The sequence below is a fragment of the Aulonocara sp. 'chitande type north' Nkhata Bay genome, linkage group LG1, assembly GCF_057382095.1.
Source record: "Aulonocara sp. 'chitande type north' Nkhata Bay isolate Kocher_YH1m ecotype deep benthic linkage group LG1, A_spYH_male_GT1.1, whole genome shotgun sequence".
Lineage (NCBI taxonomy): Eukaryota > Metazoa > Chordata > Actinopteri > Cichliformes > Cichlidae > Aulonocara > Aulonocara sp. 'chitande type north' Nkhata Bay.
This window is the reverse complement of record NC_141344.1, coordinates 39,702,540-39,721,814: the sequence shown is the minus strand read 5'-3', so window position 1 is coordinate 39,721,814 and position 19,275 is coordinate 39,702,540. Positions and strand designations below refer to the sequence as shown.

At 41.8% G+C, this 19,275-nt stretch overlaps 1 protein-coding gene across 3 annotated transcripts; it reads left to right on the top strand.

Moving 5' to 3' along the window:
• The first annotated feature begins 2,715 nt into the window (after positions 1-2,715).
• cttn (cortactin) lies at positions 2,716-18,949 on the top strand. Of its 3 annotated transcripts, XM_086295602.1 has the most exons (16): positions 2,716-2,875; positions 4,952-5,060; positions 5,173-5,246; positions 5,349-5,478; positions 6,389-6,499; positions 6,962-7,016; positions 8,107-8,217; positions 8,757-8,867; positions 9,944-10,054; positions 11,372-11,482; positions 14,960-15,015; positions 15,089-15,158; positions 15,260-15,501; positions 16,319-16,445; positions 16,891-16,959; positions 17,133-18,949. In XM_086295602.1, the coding sequence occupies exons 2-16, from the start codon at positions 4,977-4,979 to the stop codon at positions 17,267-17,269; spliced, it is 1,599 nt and encodes a 532-aa protein (XP_086151728.1). In that variant the 5' UTR covers positions 2,716-2,875; positions 4,952-4,976; the 3' UTR covers positions 17,270-18,949. The 3 variants fall into 3 exon arrangements, with proteins under 3 accessions (XP_086151728.1, XP_086151747.1, XP_086151738.1); XM_086295621.1 differs by lacking the exon at positions 8,107-8,217; XM_086295612.1 differs by lacking the exon at positions 11,372-11,482.
• Positions 18,950-19,275: the final 326 nt, after the last annotated feature.

The following is a 19,275-nucleotide window of genomic DNA, read 5'->3' as shown; positions in this document are numbered from 1 at the left end:
TGTCAGACTCCATAATAAAGACTTTAACTGATCAAGCACACACATCCATACATATGCAATAATACTAAGTGCAATAATCCTTTCTGTCATCGTTGTATTTTTACTCAGTTGTATATAGTATTTGTATTTGTATTCTATTTTTATCTTATTGTATATTTATTTTATTTTATTCTACTGTATATAGTATTTTATTTTATTCTATTCTGTACAGTTGTGTACTGTACTTATTCTTATTGTATTCTAATTTTTGCCTCATAACTTTTGCACTGTCCACTTCCTGCTGTGACAAAACAAATTTCCCACGTGTGGGACTAATAAAGGTTATCTCATCTTATCTTATCTTATCTTATCAGCCGCGCTGCTTTGCTCGCTAAACACCGGTGTCGGCACATAAGGATGCTGTCATAGCCTGACAAAGAAGCTGATTAGCTGCGTATATGCGAATGTGAATCGCATCATTGGCTGGACTATGGGATAAGGTGCCATCGTTCTGATCCCATACGGGAGCAGCCAGTCACTCACTGACTCACACTGCAAAACAGAATTGTTAAAGTTTTCATTTTAATTTCAATTCAGGTTCGATTTTTTTTTGTGCGCAACGCAGATTTTCTGTGCGCAGAGACCGTGCCAGCAGTGCGCAATTGCGCACGCGCGCAGCTTAGAGGAAACGTTGACAGTGAGTTCAAAGTTTATTCAGTTTTATCACAAAATGCAAATTGGTGGGGGTTTTTCACATATGGTGAATTTATGCTCAGTGTATTTCAGCTTCTCCAGCACAGTTAGCATATTTTCACCGGTTTCTTTTAACTGGACAGAATGACCAGTTGTCCCAGATGCCAATTGCTATTACACCATAGGACACATTTTAGGCTCTTGTTTGAGCAGTCAGTCAACAGCTTCCACTCATCTCCATTGCACTAAAACACTTTCAACATGAACACAAAAGAAAGTCCTCATCCATTTCAAGGAATGGAATAAGATCCTCCTCAGATGAATGAACAACTGGTCACAAGAGCTACTAGTAGATGTCGAATGCTGTTCATGTGGAGCAGTGGCGGTCCTAGCCTGTTTGGCGCCCTGGGCGAACACTCCCTCTGACCTGCCATTATCCAATGACACATCTGCTAACCTGCATCTTTTGCTCATTTCTCCTCCTCTTCTTTTCTATTTTTTCTAAACTGAGCACCTGATGGCTTTGAACTTTTCTTGTTCATCTTCCATTGGTTTTAATTTTGCACTCCAGTATGAACACAAATCCCCCATATCGAGGATCACCACAACATAACCTAACAGACCTACACCTTAGTTCACAGACTCGCTTTGTCTAGGGTGCATTTCTTGGATTTCGCACAACCCAGGATTCAAATCATGAATACATAATGGGCTTGGATTTACATCATTATGAATGAAATGTGCTCTATTTGGAAGCAGCCTGGTTGTGTGAGAGACTTTAAATCATCAAACTGTAAATTATACATTTTAAATTGTTATTGAGCTTTACTGATGACAATAAAGTTTTACTTTGACTTCAGCAGCGAGCAGGCGCACAGAGGGCTCTCGCGCTCACTTTTCATGTATAGAATTTAGAAAAAACATCGGTGCAAATTATAAGTCTGTATCATGATGTCTGGTGTTTTTGTGTTTGTTGTTTTGTTTTTATTTTGTTTTATTTTGCGAGTTGGTTATTAGACGCTGCTCCAGCCAGCCAGAGAATCCCCGCCGCCCCGGGGATTCTCTGGGGTTTTCAAGTTTTCCAAAAAACTTGAAAACCAACATTCTAAAATGAGAAAGTGGAAAACATTCATGCATCAGGAGTGAACATCCCAGCAAATGCACCCCAAAAGTCCGAACATGCAGTGCTCAGAGAAATTCAAAAAAAAAGAAAAAGAAAAATCAAAGGACATAATCAAATTCAAAATTGTTTGGAAGGATTTTTTCTCTCTAAATAAGATCTATTTATAGATGTGACAAGAATAAAAACGAATAATTTGCACAAATAATTTCAGTAAATTGTTGAGAAAGTTGTGATAACCAAACAGTAGAAAATCAACGTAGTTACTGAAGAAGGGCTAACTTTCGTTTCAAAAAAGTAAACCACGACCAAAGGTTTATGGTTGGGTTCCCTCTAGTCCAAGGGTGTTCAACCTGAGGCTCCTGAGCCCATCTCTGTGCTCGATGTCCATCAGAAAAATCAGTAAACCGTGAAAAGTAACGTGGGAAGACATTTTCTGCACAAACACAGCATCTACTACAGAATATTATAGATGTGTGTGAGAAAATCCATGACAAAGAGAGCAATGAACCAGCAATAATTACTCGGTTGCTATAAGTTTGTTTGTTATCAAAGCACAGTCGTTTTATTAATTTTGGACAAACAGCGGGACTCAAAGCAGGTTTATAGTGTTTTTCCTGACTTAAAATGCGTCTTTGGGGTGACTGTAGGCACAAATGATGAAGGTATAGTTAAAATGTGACTTTAAGTCTAAAGTGCTGTATAAATGTGAGGCAAATCCAGGCAGGCTCTTCGTAATTTCGTATCCTAGCACTGATTTTATTGGATACATTCCCATGTTAACAAAATGAAAACACCAGTTCCCTGCGGCTTTATTAAGCTGCAGCATTAGAAGAAATCTGTTTTTCCACTAAATTCCATTTAGAAAACCACGAACAGGTCGCGCAACGCCCTCTTGTGACGTTGACGCTGTGGCGAACAGGACGGGATACTGGGAGAGCCGGAAGAGTCGCGCGGATAGATAAGAGGGAGCGCGAGCTGATCCACAAACGCTTCTCCGTCGAAGCTACAGCTGCGACAGGACCATATCCTACCGGAGGAGTTTTAACACTCAATTGTTCGGAGCTAGCTTTGTAGCAAACGGTGAGCATGAACTATTATTTCGGTGGAGCACGTTAACGTGTCCGCGCGAGCCGAAGCGCTTCATCATTCCAGAAGGCATGTTAGCTTTAGCCAGCCAGCTAGCTGGAAACTGGAACAGGAAATACCACAGCTAGACTGACACAATTTCCAGTTATTTAAGTAATTTATAGTTTTCTTACCGCTCTTGGACATCTAACTTTGATTCGTCGTGTGTCAGTAAGCATTGATTAGGTGTACATCTTATTCCATAGCCTGTGTCCCGGTTCAAACCGTAATTAAAGCCTGAATCACTGACAGTTGTGTCAGTGTTCCCGTTGAGACCATCAGCAGAAACACGCCACATAATTTCATTACCCGTTTTTATGGCAAAAACGGGTTCATGTTTGAGTCCTGACAAATGAAGTCTGGCCTACTTTACCGAGGCAAGGAAAACCATTAAGGTCAATGTCACAGAGAGCTTCAGGGAAATTTCCTATGTGGACTGGAATAGTCAACTGTGCCAACTGCTCCCTGTTATCTGCATTTTATTTGCACCACAGTCACACCTAAGTGGACTTTCGTGTCTCAGGCCTGGTCAAGGAGAGTAGCAGCTCGATGTGAGCAGCAGATGGGTGTGGTTGTGTTGTGGGACACAAATCACACATTTGGTGTAGGGACTTGCCAGGTTACAGTTTCCTGGTCCCGATGCCTTCCCTCTGTTCTCTGTACTGAGATGAATGGAGCCACGTCTCCCGCAGCCTCTGATTGAACACAGATGCTGATTGCCCACATGGTGCTGAGTCAGGAGTGGGGACTGCCACAGAAGCGTTTGTTCCTAACAGATGCGCGATCACAGGCCGCATGTCATAAGCGAATTTACAGATTGTTAATCGTCCACTTTATATAAGCGTAGAGGACTTGGTGTAGTCGGGTGTCTTGCTTCGTTGTACCAGCAGTCATTAATTTGTATTCAGTCAATGCTGAAATAGAGAAATGCATTTAAGCTTAACATGGATCTTATGTGCAGCTACTTTTACGTAGTTATAAGTAATCAATGCAGCTTTTGTCAGACTAGTTGATGAGTCGATCGATTTGATCATTTATTAACTCAGAACTTACACAAAACCTCCAAAAAACAGCATTGATTGCATACTTGGGCTTTTCTTTAGTTTGATTTAAATACAAATAATTTTTTTGTCATCATTGGATAAAAACAACATAAATTCCACTGTTATGTCTTTTTGGGTAAACACAGAAAAATTGAATTGCAGAGCAAACATACTGTTCAAGTTCCAAAGAAAAGCAAGTTTATAAGAATTTTTTTTGTTTGTTTTACTGCTTTTCAGTTGTTGCTTGGTGGTTTGTTTCAGTTACTCCGACAAGAAAATTTGGCACATCCACCCACTTAAATTAAATATCCTTATGGAATTATGGAAAGGGCATTTACCTGAATTTACAGCTAAGTGATAAAAGAATTTGATTGAATCAGATGAAAAGTAATTGTCAAGTAAAATGACAACATGTATGGTAAAGGCCACAGTCCTAATTTATTACTAACATTTATTCACAAGTCCAACTTAAGCTCATGTGAGGATCCAGATTTCTGGATTCGCCACATCAAGCTCTTTTGACGTTAGCGTATTTTCAATGTAAAAGTAAAAAAGCTTAAATCCCAAACCTTTTACTGCAGAAAGGTGTTAGAAAATACTTACAAGTTATAAATTTACTTTCTGCAGAGCATGCAGAGATAAATGTGCATCAGTGATGCCCTGCAGACTGATATCTGCATATCTGATAATAAGGTGGTGTATGCTGGGACTGAGCTTTTGTGGAATAGGTTTTGCGCTCCTTAATAGAACTAATGTTCTCTGGAAGAAAAGTGGGGGAAACAATAATAAAATGGTAATACTGAAATAATACTCTAGTTGTGCCTCAGAATGTCAGTGGGCTCAGATGCGACTGAAATGTTGATCTGTATATTTTTAAGTTTCGTTGTTTCCTGAACTTTAGCCATCAGGTCGCTTCAAATTTGAGCCTGTCCTCAGACGCCTCTACCTCTTCAACTTGTGTAAAATATTTGTCTTTAATTTATTTCAGTGTGTGTGGCATACGGTTCACAAACATGTGGAAGGCAGCAGCTGGACAGTCAGTCAATGTGTCTGTAGACGATGGAGGCGACGACTGGGAGACTGACCCCGACTTTGAGGTACCTGTATTTTCTCCTGTTTCTAGTTCCTCTTGGTTCACTTAAATAAAATCTTATTTTGCTCACTAGTGTTCTTGGCTTTGACATTATTACTCTGTTTTTAAAAAACTAGAATGATGTGTCTGAGAAGGAGCAGCGCTGGGGAGCCAAGACGGTGGCTGGCTCAGGCCATCAGGAGCACATAGAGTAAGGATGTGACTGTTTTAGGTTTTTTTCCTCCTTTTGGGAATAAATGCACTGTGGGAAATCTACAAATTGTGTGTCCTAACCGTGTTGTCTTTGGTGTAGTATACACCGTCTGCGTGAGACTGTTTCTACGGAGCATACCAACCTGAAGCAGAAGGAGTTGGAGAACATGCCCAAAGCCTCGCATGGCTATGGAGGAAAATTTGGAGTGCAGCAAGATCGAATGGACAAGGTGAGGGAGGCAGTAAGACCTGTGCAGTCGATCAAAGACACAAATTCTGTTTGTTGTCGTTTTGTTTTTCTTCTTATAGATTGGTAAGAATTACATGAACTATCCTTTACAGTTTGTATTGTAGGAACTTGTCTGTCTGTGAATCATTGAAGACATTTGAAATTGCTTTTCATTGTAAAGAGTAGGGATCAGTGTTCCCCAACTGCAAATTCTAATAGGTCTTGCTTAAAATTGTGCATAAATGGAAAACAAAGATGGCAAATTCTACTGCAGGGAATGACCCTACCTGTTGCATAACAGGTCTGTCTGCTTTCACATGACATCCAAAGATTATTATTGTTGTTAAGGGTTTAAGGGTTGATGCTCGCCACAGACCAATTCTAATATAAGCACGTCTGGCAAGGTGAGGGAGTGTGCTGTAGTCTGAGTCTGCAGAGCTTTTTCACTTTACAACTCCAACTTGACAAAATTGTAGAATTTGATGAAAAGATGAAAACCACGTGTAGTTACAGTCAATGAAAATATGGAAACAATTTCCTAGTAGTCTGACTGATTTGTTAAAATAAGTGTAACACATTGTTTGTGTGCACAGCTGTACTACAGTGTTAATGTTTTATTTTGTTTCTTTGTTTGGAGGGTTGAAACTAGTAGTTCCTGTAGTTGTGGTTTTTCATGTAGCTGAAACCAGCCAGCTTGCTACGTGCTTTTGCAGGTGTGTGTCTGCGTGCGTGTGTGCGCGCTAAGTCAGTAGTTAGTGTTCCACAGTCGATACACCTCCTGCTGGCTGTGCCTAGTTTTCCTTCTATTTTCATGTTTTTTGCCATCTTTCATTAGCGTTGTCAGTCTTCTGCTTTATGCAGCATTTTAAATATCTACATGCATTTACGTTTGCGTCTTTGTACCTTGACAGTCTGCTGTTGGACACGACTACCAGAGCAAACTGTCCAAGCACTGCTCCCAGGTTGACACCTCTAAGGGCTTTGGGGGGAAGTTTGGAGTGCAGGCTGACCGTGTTGACCAGGTATTTCCTGTTGCTGACCTCATTCGAACAGTAGCACAACACTTTCTTAGACACTTTTTATTAGTAATGTTCCTGCTGTGTAAAATGAAGCCCCGCCCCCCAACACCTTCTTTTTACAAAAATGAAATGATGCATTGTATTGTATGTGTCATGTTTTGTTTTTAAGTTTGCTAAAGAACGTATCTCCTCCACATCAAGAGTAATTGCTCTACTGCACAGCAGTGTTCATGCACATTTGGCTGGAAGTAAAACTACAGACCTAAGGTTTCAGAAGGAAGCATGCTGTGTCACAAAACCTTCTCCATAAATGACAAAAAAGAAGATTTGAGTTTAATCAGCCATGGCAGCCTTATTTGCATGTCATTTACACAACTTCGACAACATTGCACGCTACGAATGCAAACCTTTTAAATGCGTCTAATCAGTAGAATAACTGCTTTGCTTCTTCCTGTCTCCTTCCAGTCAGCTGTTGGGTTTGAGTATGCTGGAAAGACGGAGAAGCACGCGTCACAGAAAGGTGATGTCCTTATTTGTTATGTCTTTGCAAAACTGCTGGTTTTGACTTCTTTAGATATGCAAAAGTGTCCTGGACATGGAACTAAGGCTTTACTCAGTGGACACATTAGTAATAGATTAGATGGATAAAAAAGAAAAAATCAGGTTAAAGCTAGAATTTGAGACATAATAATGGCGTTTTTGTTAGACCCAGTGTGCTGGGATAGAGTCAAAACAAACTACAGTTACAGACTGCAGTGATCCTGCTACTCAGGAAGGCTTCGTGGCTCTCAGTGCTGAGGCTGCTTACCCAGGCTGTCAACCTTTGTTGCTCTCATTCCCTCAACAGTGCTTTGAACCACAGTCCTGAATATCTGCCCAATTCCAATGCTTCCTTATTGCTGTCCCTTGTTGCTACAGTAGGTGTACATAAGATGTACATGGCCCTCAATGAGTAATTAAAAAAGCATGATATGATTGCATGATAATCTTGTTAGTTTGTCTTTACTGTTGTGATTCTGTCTTAGCTGTTGAGTCATCCCATGAAATGTCAGTGTTTAGCCACCTGAGCTTGTCAGAATTGGTCTGATTTTTGCAAAATAACTTGAGTAGATTCAATGAATGCATTTCAGCATGCAGGAGCGATCTACGCGAAGGGTTCAGCACTAATGAGCAGAGCATATTCAAGCTCTGCTTAAATTTATTTATTTTTTAAAAAGCAACTAAATCAATTCTACACCAACTCTCTCTCTGAAGCCAAAATCTTGTTTTTGTTTCTAATATTTTATTTTTTTATATTCAAATTCAAAGGTGCCAAATTTCAGCCCACCTTCCCATGTACTTGAAGTCTGTAATATGACTGTTTCATTAAATAGACTCAAGTTATTGTTAAAGTCAATATCTCAGCTGATTCTGCAGAGATCAAGTGGAAACTTTTCCAAATTTTAAGTTTTATAAAGTTTTTATTTTTTGAATGGAATGACCCAGAGGCTAGCACCCGGAAGTGTCAATAGGGAGTTTGGAATTGGGCTGCTCCACGATCACTGCTCCCATACTGCTTCACCCTGATCTCTGAACCTTGCCCCTTCCCTCCTCCTTGCTCTGCTATGTAGACTACACCACAGGGTTTGGGGGGCGATACGGAGTGCAGGCTGATCGAGTCGACCAGAGTGCCGTGGGCTTCGATTACCAAGGCAAAACCGAGAAACACGAGTCCCAGAAAGGTTTGTCGAGGTTTCCTGCCGTATGGCATTCTCATTAATCTGCAGAAAGATGGCAAAAGTGAAGACAGACAGACACTAGAGCTGTAATTGCGCAGCAGCCTGCAGGTCCTGGCAGATCATGTTTGTTTTTGCATTTCTTCATTCCATCATTCCTCAGCCTGCTTATTTGAGATTGCACAACAATAACTTAACTGCTTTGAGCTGCAAAATGCATTCTAATTAAAGACTATAAGTTATCTTACATGGTGTTTTGTACATACGATGTTTTCATTCCATGGCTCCAGTTTATTTTTTTTATTTTTGGGGCTGGGAGGCTGTTTCAATTTGGACTGCTGTTTTTGTTTAACACCTTAACATCCATCAGGTAGTCAGCATCTGTAGGGGGTTTTGTTTTTTGTCTACATTCTCAATAAGCACATTTCCACTTGACACAGAAGACAACATCATACGTTGAATAAACTAAACGTACTTGATGCATAAGCAAAATTAGTTTTTCTGTTTTGAACTTTGTTTTCTCCTCTCCCCTGGGCCTTTGGCAGATTATGCCAAGGGCTTTGGAGGCAAGTTTGGTGTTGAGATGGACAAGGTGGACAAGAGTGCCGTGGGCTTCGAGTATCAAGGCAAAACAGAGAGGCACGAATCCCAGAAAGGTAACAGCAGTCGGCACTCGCTGTGAACATTTTATTTTCTTAAAAAAAAAAAAAAAGACGCTCTTATTTTGATCATGGTTGAAGCGCGTGCAAACAAACTGATGGCAGATTATTTTATTGACACAAGTGGTGTTGGTCAGATTACAAACAAACGTTTAACCCAACAGTCACACAGGCCTCAAACTTGTTTTGTAATTTTGGCTGAAAAAAAAAGTCATTAATTTGAATTTTGGGGTCAGAACGGTGGAGCATGTGACGCACAGATGGTGACATCTATGCAGAGCTGATTCTTCACACAGGGGAGTTACTGTCTCTGATTTTAATTATTTATTATATAATTTGTGACTGAAGTTTGAAGGGTGTAATAATAGGATGAGTTTTGTTATTATAAAAAAATCACATACTAGTTGTTGTTGTGTGCAGTGACCTTGTTTTCACTGCTTAGATTCCTTGTTACCGTGAAAGAACGAGCGACAGAGTAAACAGCTTTTGTTTGCTTTCAGCTCGTACTGTTAAACTCGCGCTGCTGATGTGTTATTAGCAGCTTTGTGTCCAGAGGGTCTCAGTAGGTCACACCCTCATGTCTGTCCTGACTTGTCTGTAATTTTGCAGTTTCAGCACAGCAGCTGTGTGTAGCTGCTTGCTTGTCACGCCTCATTGGCCAACAGCAGATAAGACTCGTATCAAATGCATAAACGACCTCCACAATGCCCCGACTGTGTTTGTAACCTACGTTTGGGTATAAATCAGTCAGGCGTTTTAAAGCATCATTGTTGGAATAGGTGGGCAGCAGACAGAGTTTAATACCGCTCACTGTAATTCCTGTTTGGAACGAATGATGTGCAACATGCAGCTGCCTCCGCTGTTAGGATTGAATGAGTAAACGTTAAATAATGTTTAAATATAAAGTTTGTCAAACAAAAAAACTAGTGTCACACTGATAGAAGTGACTAAAGCACTTTCTCTGCTGTAGCTTGTAAATGGTGCAGTGTTGTTTTTTTCAAAGTAGCATTACAAGATTGTCATTAAACATTTTATCTTAGACACCTGCGTCTGTGTGTCATGTTTCCCTGCAGACTACGTGAAGGGCTTTGGGGGCAAATTCGGTGTGCAGACTGACAGACAGGACAAATCGGCTCTGGGATGGGACCACCAGGAGAAACTGCAGCTCCACGAGTCCCAGAAAGGTACTGGTGCCGAGTTGGTTTCTGTGTTTGAGCGTGACACTCGCACGGATGCACTGCCGATATGAAATAATTAAGGGTTTATTAAAATGGCCACCTTTACAAGTTTGAGTTTGGCACAAATCAACCGTGAAACCAAACTTCCTCCTCGGCCGTGTACTCGATCTCAGATGTGGTTTTGTTGTGGCTCCAGTGCGGTGTTTAAAAAGTTGCCAACTTCCTCAACTAGCATGCAAAAATGGCTCAGAAAGCGGAAACGAAACCCACAGCTCAGATTTATATTTGCATGTCGGGTCTTAAGCTGATGCTGTGTTCAGGACATTACAAGCATGTAAATGAATCTAAACTAAAAGGCATTCACACAGTGAGTTCTATGCAGAGCCACTTCTAGATGGTCAGAGAAGTTGGCCTGTCAATCAGATGTTCATGCAGCAAATGAATGGGAGCAGTTCAAACATTACTCTTATGTCTGCTCTCATACTTTCATTTCTTTGATGGGAAGTGGGTCCTTATCCTAAACTGAAAGATTCCAATCAATCACATGCTGTGTTCTGTTTCTGTGGGGCCTATTCCTCCTTTACCTCCTCACCCTAACCTTCATTCGATTCTTTCTTCTCTTCCTTCCTTCCTTCCTTCCTTCCTTCCTTCTTGTGTCCTGGTTCTTATTCTCCTTTACTCCTCCTTTCTCTTATTAACTACTTCTTTCCTTCTCTTCCTCCTACTCTTTGTTCCTTTCCTCCTTCATTTTTATCCTTTCCTCTTCCACCTTCCTTTGTCCTTCTAAACATCTTCCTCCTTCCATCATCTCCTTCCACTTCTCGCTTATTCTCTTCCCATCTGTTACTTGGATGGATCATCATACACGGTTCCTATCTTAAACTATAGTTTTCATATCCTTAATAATCCCTGGCTACAAATTTGTCGAGGTGCTTTTACCATTTCTGCAGCTTTTGGTAGCAGACGTCATGTTACTCAGTTTTCAAAGTCATTTCAGTTCACAAATATTCCTTTCTCCTAAAACTGAGGAAATATTAATGTGCAGAGGAGACATTACTGAAGACGAAGGTAACGAGGGAGCAGACCAGCTGAAGAGGAAAAGCCTCTTCATAGTTGTAAAAACCATTCGCAGTGAATCCGAACATTGAGTGCTGAGTGAACGGGCAAGAACACGAAGGCCTTTTCTTTGTCGTTCTGTTAGCACGCAGCCTGGTGGGTGCATCATTGTCGCTATATGTGTGTCTTTTACATGTATTCGGTGTGTATTTTGTAATATGTGTGTGATGTTTGTCTGTCCGTATATGTGTATATATTGTGTTGCAGACTATAAGCGTGGGTTTGGAGGGAAGTATGGGGTAGAGGTGGAGAGGCAGGACCAGTGTGCCCTGGGCTATGAGCACAAGGAGAACCTGGCCAAGCACGAGTCCCAAAAAGGCACAGATACTTTCCTGAGCACGTCACCCAACCCCACCCTCCCTTTTACAAAGCTCCTCCTGATCCTTCCCTTCCTATGAAAAGTCCTCCCTCTTAGCTTCTTTGGCTGGCTCTGACAGAAGCCCCTCCCACTCCCACAGTGACACGCCCACCTGTGCAGCACTGACTGAGACTTTTAGTTTACTGTCATCAATCCTATTGTAAGGCCTTGGAGGGGCAGAGGAATCTATCAGACTGTTATAACAAACAAATGTAGGCAGTAGTGCAGGTGAGTGAGAAGATGCAGTGTTACGCGTTCAAGACAGCCGTGAACGGGCACCGGCACGCCAGCCCCAGAGGCCTGTTCTGCAAAGTGATTTACTTTCAATTTTATCTGATCTCCTTGATATAGTGATCCCAAAGTGGCGCCTAGGACTAACAATCACTTAAAGTGAGTCTGCCGGTCACCAGCTGGTTTATTAGACACATCTTGCCAGAATCAGTTGGGGCCTCTTGTAAATGGTTCTTATAAAGCGCTTTACCTTCAGAATTGCTTCGATTGTCAGATTTGCCAGCTGCCCTTTACGTGAATCTCCTGATAATAGTTGCTCCATTGGAGTCTTGTGACCTCACTCTAACAGCACCCTGAACTGTTGATACACGCCATGATGCATTCCTCTGGCCTCAAAGTATTTCTGCCCAGAACTGCTGCTCAGTGGACTTTTTTTTTTTCATTTTGTTTTTGGACCACATCTCTAAACTCTCGAGATGGATGTACAGGGAAATCCCAGGAGATGAGCAGCAGAGCAGGGCGATAAGACCAAAAATATTTATCATGATATACATTTGAAAATTTGCGATAACGATGTAATTGACACTAGACAAAATACTTTACGCCATGTGCGTATGAAAACAAAGGCACTGTGCATGCGCGTTTTACCCATATTCTATCGCGATATCTCATTTTGTTATCGTTGTCCAACATTATACCGGTATTACCGTGAACGGTATGATATGGCCCAGCCCTAATGAGCAGTTTCTGAAATATTTGAGCACCAAAAAGCCATGCTGGTGCCAGACAGGCACATTTGAACCACGTTCAAAGTCATGTAAATAGTCTTCCCCATTGCGATGCTCTGTTAGGACTCTAGCTTGTCTACATGTCTTAAAGCATTTAGTGTGTGATTGGCTGATTCGATATGAACAGGTGTACCTAATAAAGTTGTTTTTGTTTTTTAGCACCAACTAGTCTTGCATTAGAAAGCATACCAACAATTTAACAACAAAGCCTGTCAGTTGAGCAGAAAACACAACTGTAAATTCATATCCAATCCTCCAGTGTCTTCAGACCTTTGTGTGTGAATGCTCTTTGTAGTGAGGCATTAGAAAACAGTGAGTCTCAAACTACTTGACTGAAGTTGATAACCGCCTCTATGTGGCGGCTAAGCCTCATCGCTGATGTTGGGGTGGCTGTAGCCTGATAATATATGCATATACTGAGTATGTTGAACTTTGTAGTACAGGCCTCAGGTCTTAGTGGTGCTGCTGGTCGCCTGCCTGGATCCTCTCCATTAGACGGCCAAAGAGTTTTCACAATATGAATCCTTTCCATCAAGTCTGCACTGCTCAGGTGCCCCCGGCCTATTATTATTATTATTATTTATTTTTACATAACAGGAAAGCACTTGAATGACAGTTTGTTTGAGCTTCTGCTACCAGCTGCAAACTGCCTTCACTTTGAATGAAGTGATATGAGTCACTACATGGACGATACGCTGTCATAGATGCTGGTTTATACAGAAAATGTAGTGCGCTTATTTTTGGCATTTATAAATTCAATTTATGCAGTAAGTATATCTATAACCCAGTGTGACACATTAATAATTCAGCATTATGAATACAGACAGTAGTTTCCCAGTAGGCTGTGTGCTAGAGCAGGGCGATATGACCAAAAATATTTATCACGATATACATTTGAAAATTTGCGATAACGATATAACTGACGATATAATTGACACTAGACAAAATACTTTACAACTCCACAACTTTATTAGTGCAAAAAACCCCATCAGTGTATTTTCACTTAAACAAGCAGCTGTTTTTTATGTGCATTAAAGTTATATAAAAATGTAACAGTGCAAGTTCCTCGCTGACAGTTTAACCAAAAGGCATTTCCAGTGGAAACTGGCCGACATATCCTCAGCATAACCATGTATAATATCCACAACACTTAAAAAGAGGTTATACACACACAATACGGTAATATCATGTTGAAGCACAGTACGTATCGCTCCGCCTACGATAGCCGTAATGCTCCGACAATCCATCGAGTGCTGCGGGTTCGTAGCTTAGCAAAGTCGTACTGAAACATTTGACAGATTTTCGAGCGCCGTGTACATAAAATCGTTTCGAGGTCAGTAAACACAACCAGAGTTCATACATAAGGCACACGGGATTATAAGGGGCTCTGTCGACTTTCAGAAAATTCAAAGGATTGATTTTAAGTGTGCCGTATTTTCCAAACAACACGGTAATAACGACGGCCCGCTAGCATTCTCTACCATAAATAGTGCTTTGTTGTGTATCTGACGGACGAAAGCTAAACCAGTTCCACACCACTGAAGCTGCAGCATTTTACAAACCAGTTCTGGTTCATCCATTTCATTCTACAATCTGCTTTCACCCTCCTCGTTCTCCGTCGCCGAAATGCTTTTTCCACCATGTGCGTATTAAAACAAAGGCACTGCGCATGCGTGTTTACCCATATTCTATTGCGATATCTCATTTTCTTATCGTTGCCCAATATTATACCGGTATTACCATGGACGGTATGATATGGCCCAGCCCTACTGTGTGGTTTGCAGCCTGGATCTTTTATCCAGCTGCAGGAACGACCCTACGAGGATGTCTGTCAGGGGGACGAACAGCAGACTGCTTCTGTCAATCATATCAGCAAATTCCACGTAAAAGGCAGTGAAACCATAAACGCAGCAAACAAAATGTCCAAAGGGCCAATTAGGGGGCAGTTCCCGTGAATAACTTGAAAGCAGCTATCATATCGCCTCGGCCTTCCCTGTTCACCACCCCTGGCTGTTTGTGGCACTGCCGTGATGCTGTTTGTTTTGCTTATGCATATATTTTGTGCATGATTCTGTATGACCACACTGCATATTTCTGATTTATTCTTTAAAACGAAGGCTTCCTGCTATTGTTGCACGGACACAGCTCTTCTTCATTGCAGAGATTAAGCTGAGTTGGCCGCATGAACAAATGTTTCCTTGTGTCAGCATTCTCCTGTCAGCCCGTTTCGTTTTCCTCCTGCTTCTTTGATTCTTGCACATCTTCAGTCGGCCCAGTCAACCTACAGTGTGCTTCAGCTGAACTCGGACCAGAGAGTGCGTTTCAGCTCTCCTCTGGAGCACAGGCTCTGGTGATGCACATTGTGGTTGAGTCCTTAGACACAAAGTAACATTCACTTTTTCTCCTCTTTGTTGCCAGATTATTCTAAAGGCTTTGGAGGGAAGTTTGGTGTCCAGAATGATCGCATGGATAAGGTAAGGACTCCGTGTTTGTGTGTACTTTTCTGTAGAGGGCCTTGTCTTACATGTTACGTCTGACATTGAGCAGAGCGCGAGCACATTCGAGGATGTGGAGAAGCTGACTCCAGCTTACCAGAAAACCAAACCTGTGGAGGCCGGTGAGCATCGTTCATCATCAGCCGTCTGTTAGTCACAACTTGAGGAAACTAGGTAGTCGACGTCACTTTGTTTCCTCCCCGTTCCCAATCGTTCTCATCAGGTGCCAGCAGCACAGGAAGCATCAAGGCCCGCTTTGAGAACATCGCCAAGCAGAAAGAGGAGGAGGACAGAAAGAGGGCTGAGGAGGAGCGGCTGCGTCGTCAGGCCAAGGAGCAGCAAGAGCAGGAGGCAGCGCGCCGCCAAATTGAAGAGACTGCCAAAGCCCCGTCTCCTGTCCCTGCTGCAAGTCCCAGTCCGACCCCAAGCCCGACTCCAGCGGTTCAACCAGGTAGAAGCCACGGGGTGAGTCGTAGTGATTTTTGAATGCTTAGGTTTAGGCCTAAAGCTCACTGTGACGCTGCCCATGACGCAAAGAATGTTTTTTACAGGACTTGATTGCGATTGCAAAGTTTTTATACAAAGACTGTTTCCCAGGAAGAGAACTCAGCACATAAATGGCCTGGATTTGTATAGTGCTTTACTAGTCCCTAAGGACCCCAAAGCATCCAGTCATCCACACATTCACACACACAGACTGGTGATGGCAGCTACATTGTAGCCACAGCCACCCTGGGGCGCACTGACAGAGGACCCTGGCATCACTGGGCCCTCTGACCACCACCAGTAGGCAACGTGTGAAGTGTCTCGCCCAAGGACACAACGACCGAGACTGTCCAAGCTCGAACTGGCAACCTTCCGATTACAAGGCGAACTCCCAACTCTTGAGCCACGATCGCCCATCAACACACAGACACTTTTGCATCACTCTTTGTGGCACCGCTGTGTTTTAGACCAACAGTGGATTATTATTGTTATCATCATCATCATCATCGTGTTATTATCCAGGAAAAGCTTGGATGCATGTATGTAGTATACATGACACCAAACTTTAAAACATTGTCTTCAGGTCTTGTTTTTTTTAACATATAAAAACCTAATTTGATCAGGAGAAACTGTAACTTGTTGGGACTGGAGTTGTTTCAGACGCTACTGTGTCTGGTAAACCTTACTAATACTATTACAGTATAGTTTGGCAATAGTATAAGCTAGCTCTCCAAATCAGCGCGCTCTCTCTAACATGAGTGCTGCAGTCTTTAACATGCTGTGTTTACTGTGTTAGAACACGGAGGAGGAGGAGGCCTACGACACCGCTGAGAATGGAGGGCAGCTGTATGAGGCAGAGCCACAGAGCCACTACACACCGCACGATGATCTGTACCAGAACCCCAAGGAGTCTGCAGCAGAAGGTGAAGCTCTTTATTTTATTTATTTTAATTATTATTATTATTGTTGTGTTATTGGTGGCTTTTCCCCTCTGGCATTCACACAGGAATGCTTACACTGCATTACAGGACGGCATTAATGCAGTGTAGCTTTCTACTTTGGACACAGGAGCCAAGAAGGGACTAAAACCTGTTACACTCATGATTCTTTTACTTACATTTCATCTGACAAACTGCTGTTTGCTATGTAATTGTTTTTTTTGTTTTATTTTATTGTCTAAAGGTAGAAAATGACGCTTTGTTTTAAAACAGTATTAAACAGAAAGATTTGTGTGAATAAGGAATTAGTTGAAAAAACAACATTTATAGCACCGTCATGTCTTTGTTAATCTGTAGGTTAGAGTTCCTTGTAGTGTAGAACCACCTGATTGCTCTGTAAGCTTTTATTTAAACTACTGTTCAATTGCAGACACGCAGCAGTACGACTACGGGGAGGACCTTGGGGTGACAGCTGTGGCCCTATATGACTATCAAGCAGGTAGAGTTTATGTATATATGTGTATGTCCTTTATAGAAGAATCAAAGTGCACTTTAGATCCTGGATGAAATTATTTAGAGGATCAGTTTTTTTTGTTTTTGACCATTATCATATCAACAGTAAGCTCTTGAGACATTTAGAGCTCCTTCTTCATGAATGTCTTCCCATTTCAGCGGGCGACGACGAAATTTCGTTTGACCCCGACGACATCATCACCAACATTGAGATGATCGACGAGGGCTGGTGGCGAGGCGTGTGCAGAGGTGCTTACGGCCTTTTCCCAGCCAACTATGTGGAGGTTCGGCAGTGATGACGATGATGACCCGTCTCCCCGTGCTTTTGCAAAAAAGGGGAGGGAGACGTTTTCAGATACTGTCCTTCTCACACCTGGGTCTTTTTTTTTTTTTTCCTCTCTTTTTTACTTTTTCCCTCCCTCTCTTCGCGTCATCTTAGTGTTCCGACACAATGCTAGATGTCTGAGCTCCTCACAGCTTTTCTTCTTCTTCTCTCCTATCTATTCAGTTATTTTTAAATCGGAGACAAAATGGAGAACCGGTTATCTGACTGAATACTCTGCTTAACGCGGCACAAAGCTTTGCACCTCTGTTTAGCAGGAGTTAAAGCTACAAGATGCAACCAATAGTTTATTTGGAGACTGAGCTGATTTCACTTTTTAACACCAGTCATGCAGTCCCAGCTTGCATTTTGCAGCTTTCAATATTTTTTTTTTTTTTCACGTTCAGCTTCACAAGGTGTTGATCAGGCATTGTTGCTTCTCCGCATGTCAGTGAATAATTATTGGCTAATTATTCTCCCCCCGGTCCTGTGGCCTGCAGATGGTTCCCCCTCCAGCAACATCTTCCAGCCTTAAAAGCAGCTGGAGGAGTTGGTGTGAGGAAATGCAGTGATTGCATCATGAAGAGTACTCTCGGTCTCACCAAAGAGCAGAGAAATGGCTAAATCGAGCTTATAACATCTGAAACGATGTGCACAGAGCTCAGGGTGCTCACTGTGTAGTAGCTCAACCTTAATTTAAGCAGGAGAAGTTTGAAGTGAAACAAATCTCCCTTCCTCTTTGGATTATCATGTATATTAATGGTTATATTCTGTCCAGTCCAATGACCCAATGATCCCATTTGCTTCTTGGTGTTTGTAGTTTGCGGTGTTGCACAGGAGTCCAAACCCCCCTTCCAACTGTAACTGTGCACGCTGATGAAATCTGAGGATGGTTTAGAGCTTCGTGTAGTACGAATAAGTCTTTTTGTGTCTGTTGGAGAAAACTTACCTTTATTAAGTTGTTCTCAGAATCACAGGGCCAACAACACCAGAGATTCATTTGTGCTACTTGGGTGAATCACCAGATAAAGACACAGTGTTATTTGAATTCTATTCTGCAGTGCTGAATCATAGACTTCATGCTTTGAATCATGTACATAGAGCTCATACTTTATAATGCTTGAAAGAAGTCCTAGATATAAAGCAGGGTTTTTGTTCCGTCACTGTGTTCTTCTGTGGAGGTGGACAGGACTTTTATAGGGTTTCTTTTCTTGTCGCTGGGAATGCTTGGAGGTTTTTGTGCGTCATGTTGATATACACGTGAAGCTTTGTGATGACTGCTCTGGAGCCTAACTGACATCCTTCGCTATGACCCAGCGGTGCGTGCGACCTCTCGTTGTCGGCAGTGACGATGACCTGTGGAAATGTATCCAGCTGATGTTGAGGGACAGGGCTTCAGTCTGTTCTCCAAACATGAATAATTCCCAACAGGCAGCAGGCTGGACAAACTGCTCGTCTGTGGAGTGCAGTAGTGTAGCTTCCACAGGTGTGTGCGTGCGTGTGAGAGTTTCTTCGTTTATTCATCTTCTGGGTTTTATAATTAAAAAAGTGACCTTTTTAAATGTATTATCTGTACCTCTGTTTGCTTGAGTCACATTATTACCTGCTTGTTCTTTTTATTTTTTAGTTTCAATAAATAAACTAAATAAGCTTGTTTATGGTTTTGTTTTTTTGCCCTCAGGCTTTTAGTTAGTGTTAATTTTTAAGTGAACGTCTCGCATTCATTTAAAAATTATCGGGGGTTTAACAAATTGCAGTGATGTCATGATATCTGTAGACTATTTTGGGCAAATGCATCCAGTACTGCTGTGACTGCAAACAAGGACAGGTTACATCATTTACAGTATCATACATATTATTTTGATCTTGTGACACTCTTGGAAAATGTTGGTTGTATTAAAACTTAGTTTCCAGATGGGACTCCATTTACAACTTGGAAAATAATTTTAAGTGTGTGCAGAGTTCGTTCATCTCCAATTT

Coding starts and splice junctions, on each gene's coding strand:
- cttn (XM_086295602.1), top strand. CDS start 4,977: ATGTGGAAGGCAGCAGCTGGACAGTCAGTCAATGTGTCTGTAGACGAT. Junction 15,502..16,318: donor AACCAGGTAGAAGCCACGGG/GTGAGTCGTAGT, acceptor TTACTGTGTTAG/AACACGGAGGAGGAGGAGGC. Junction 16,446..16,890: donor CAAGGAGTCTGCAGCAGAAG/GTGAAGCTCTTT, acceptor GTTCAATTGCAG/ACACGCAGCAGTACGACTAC.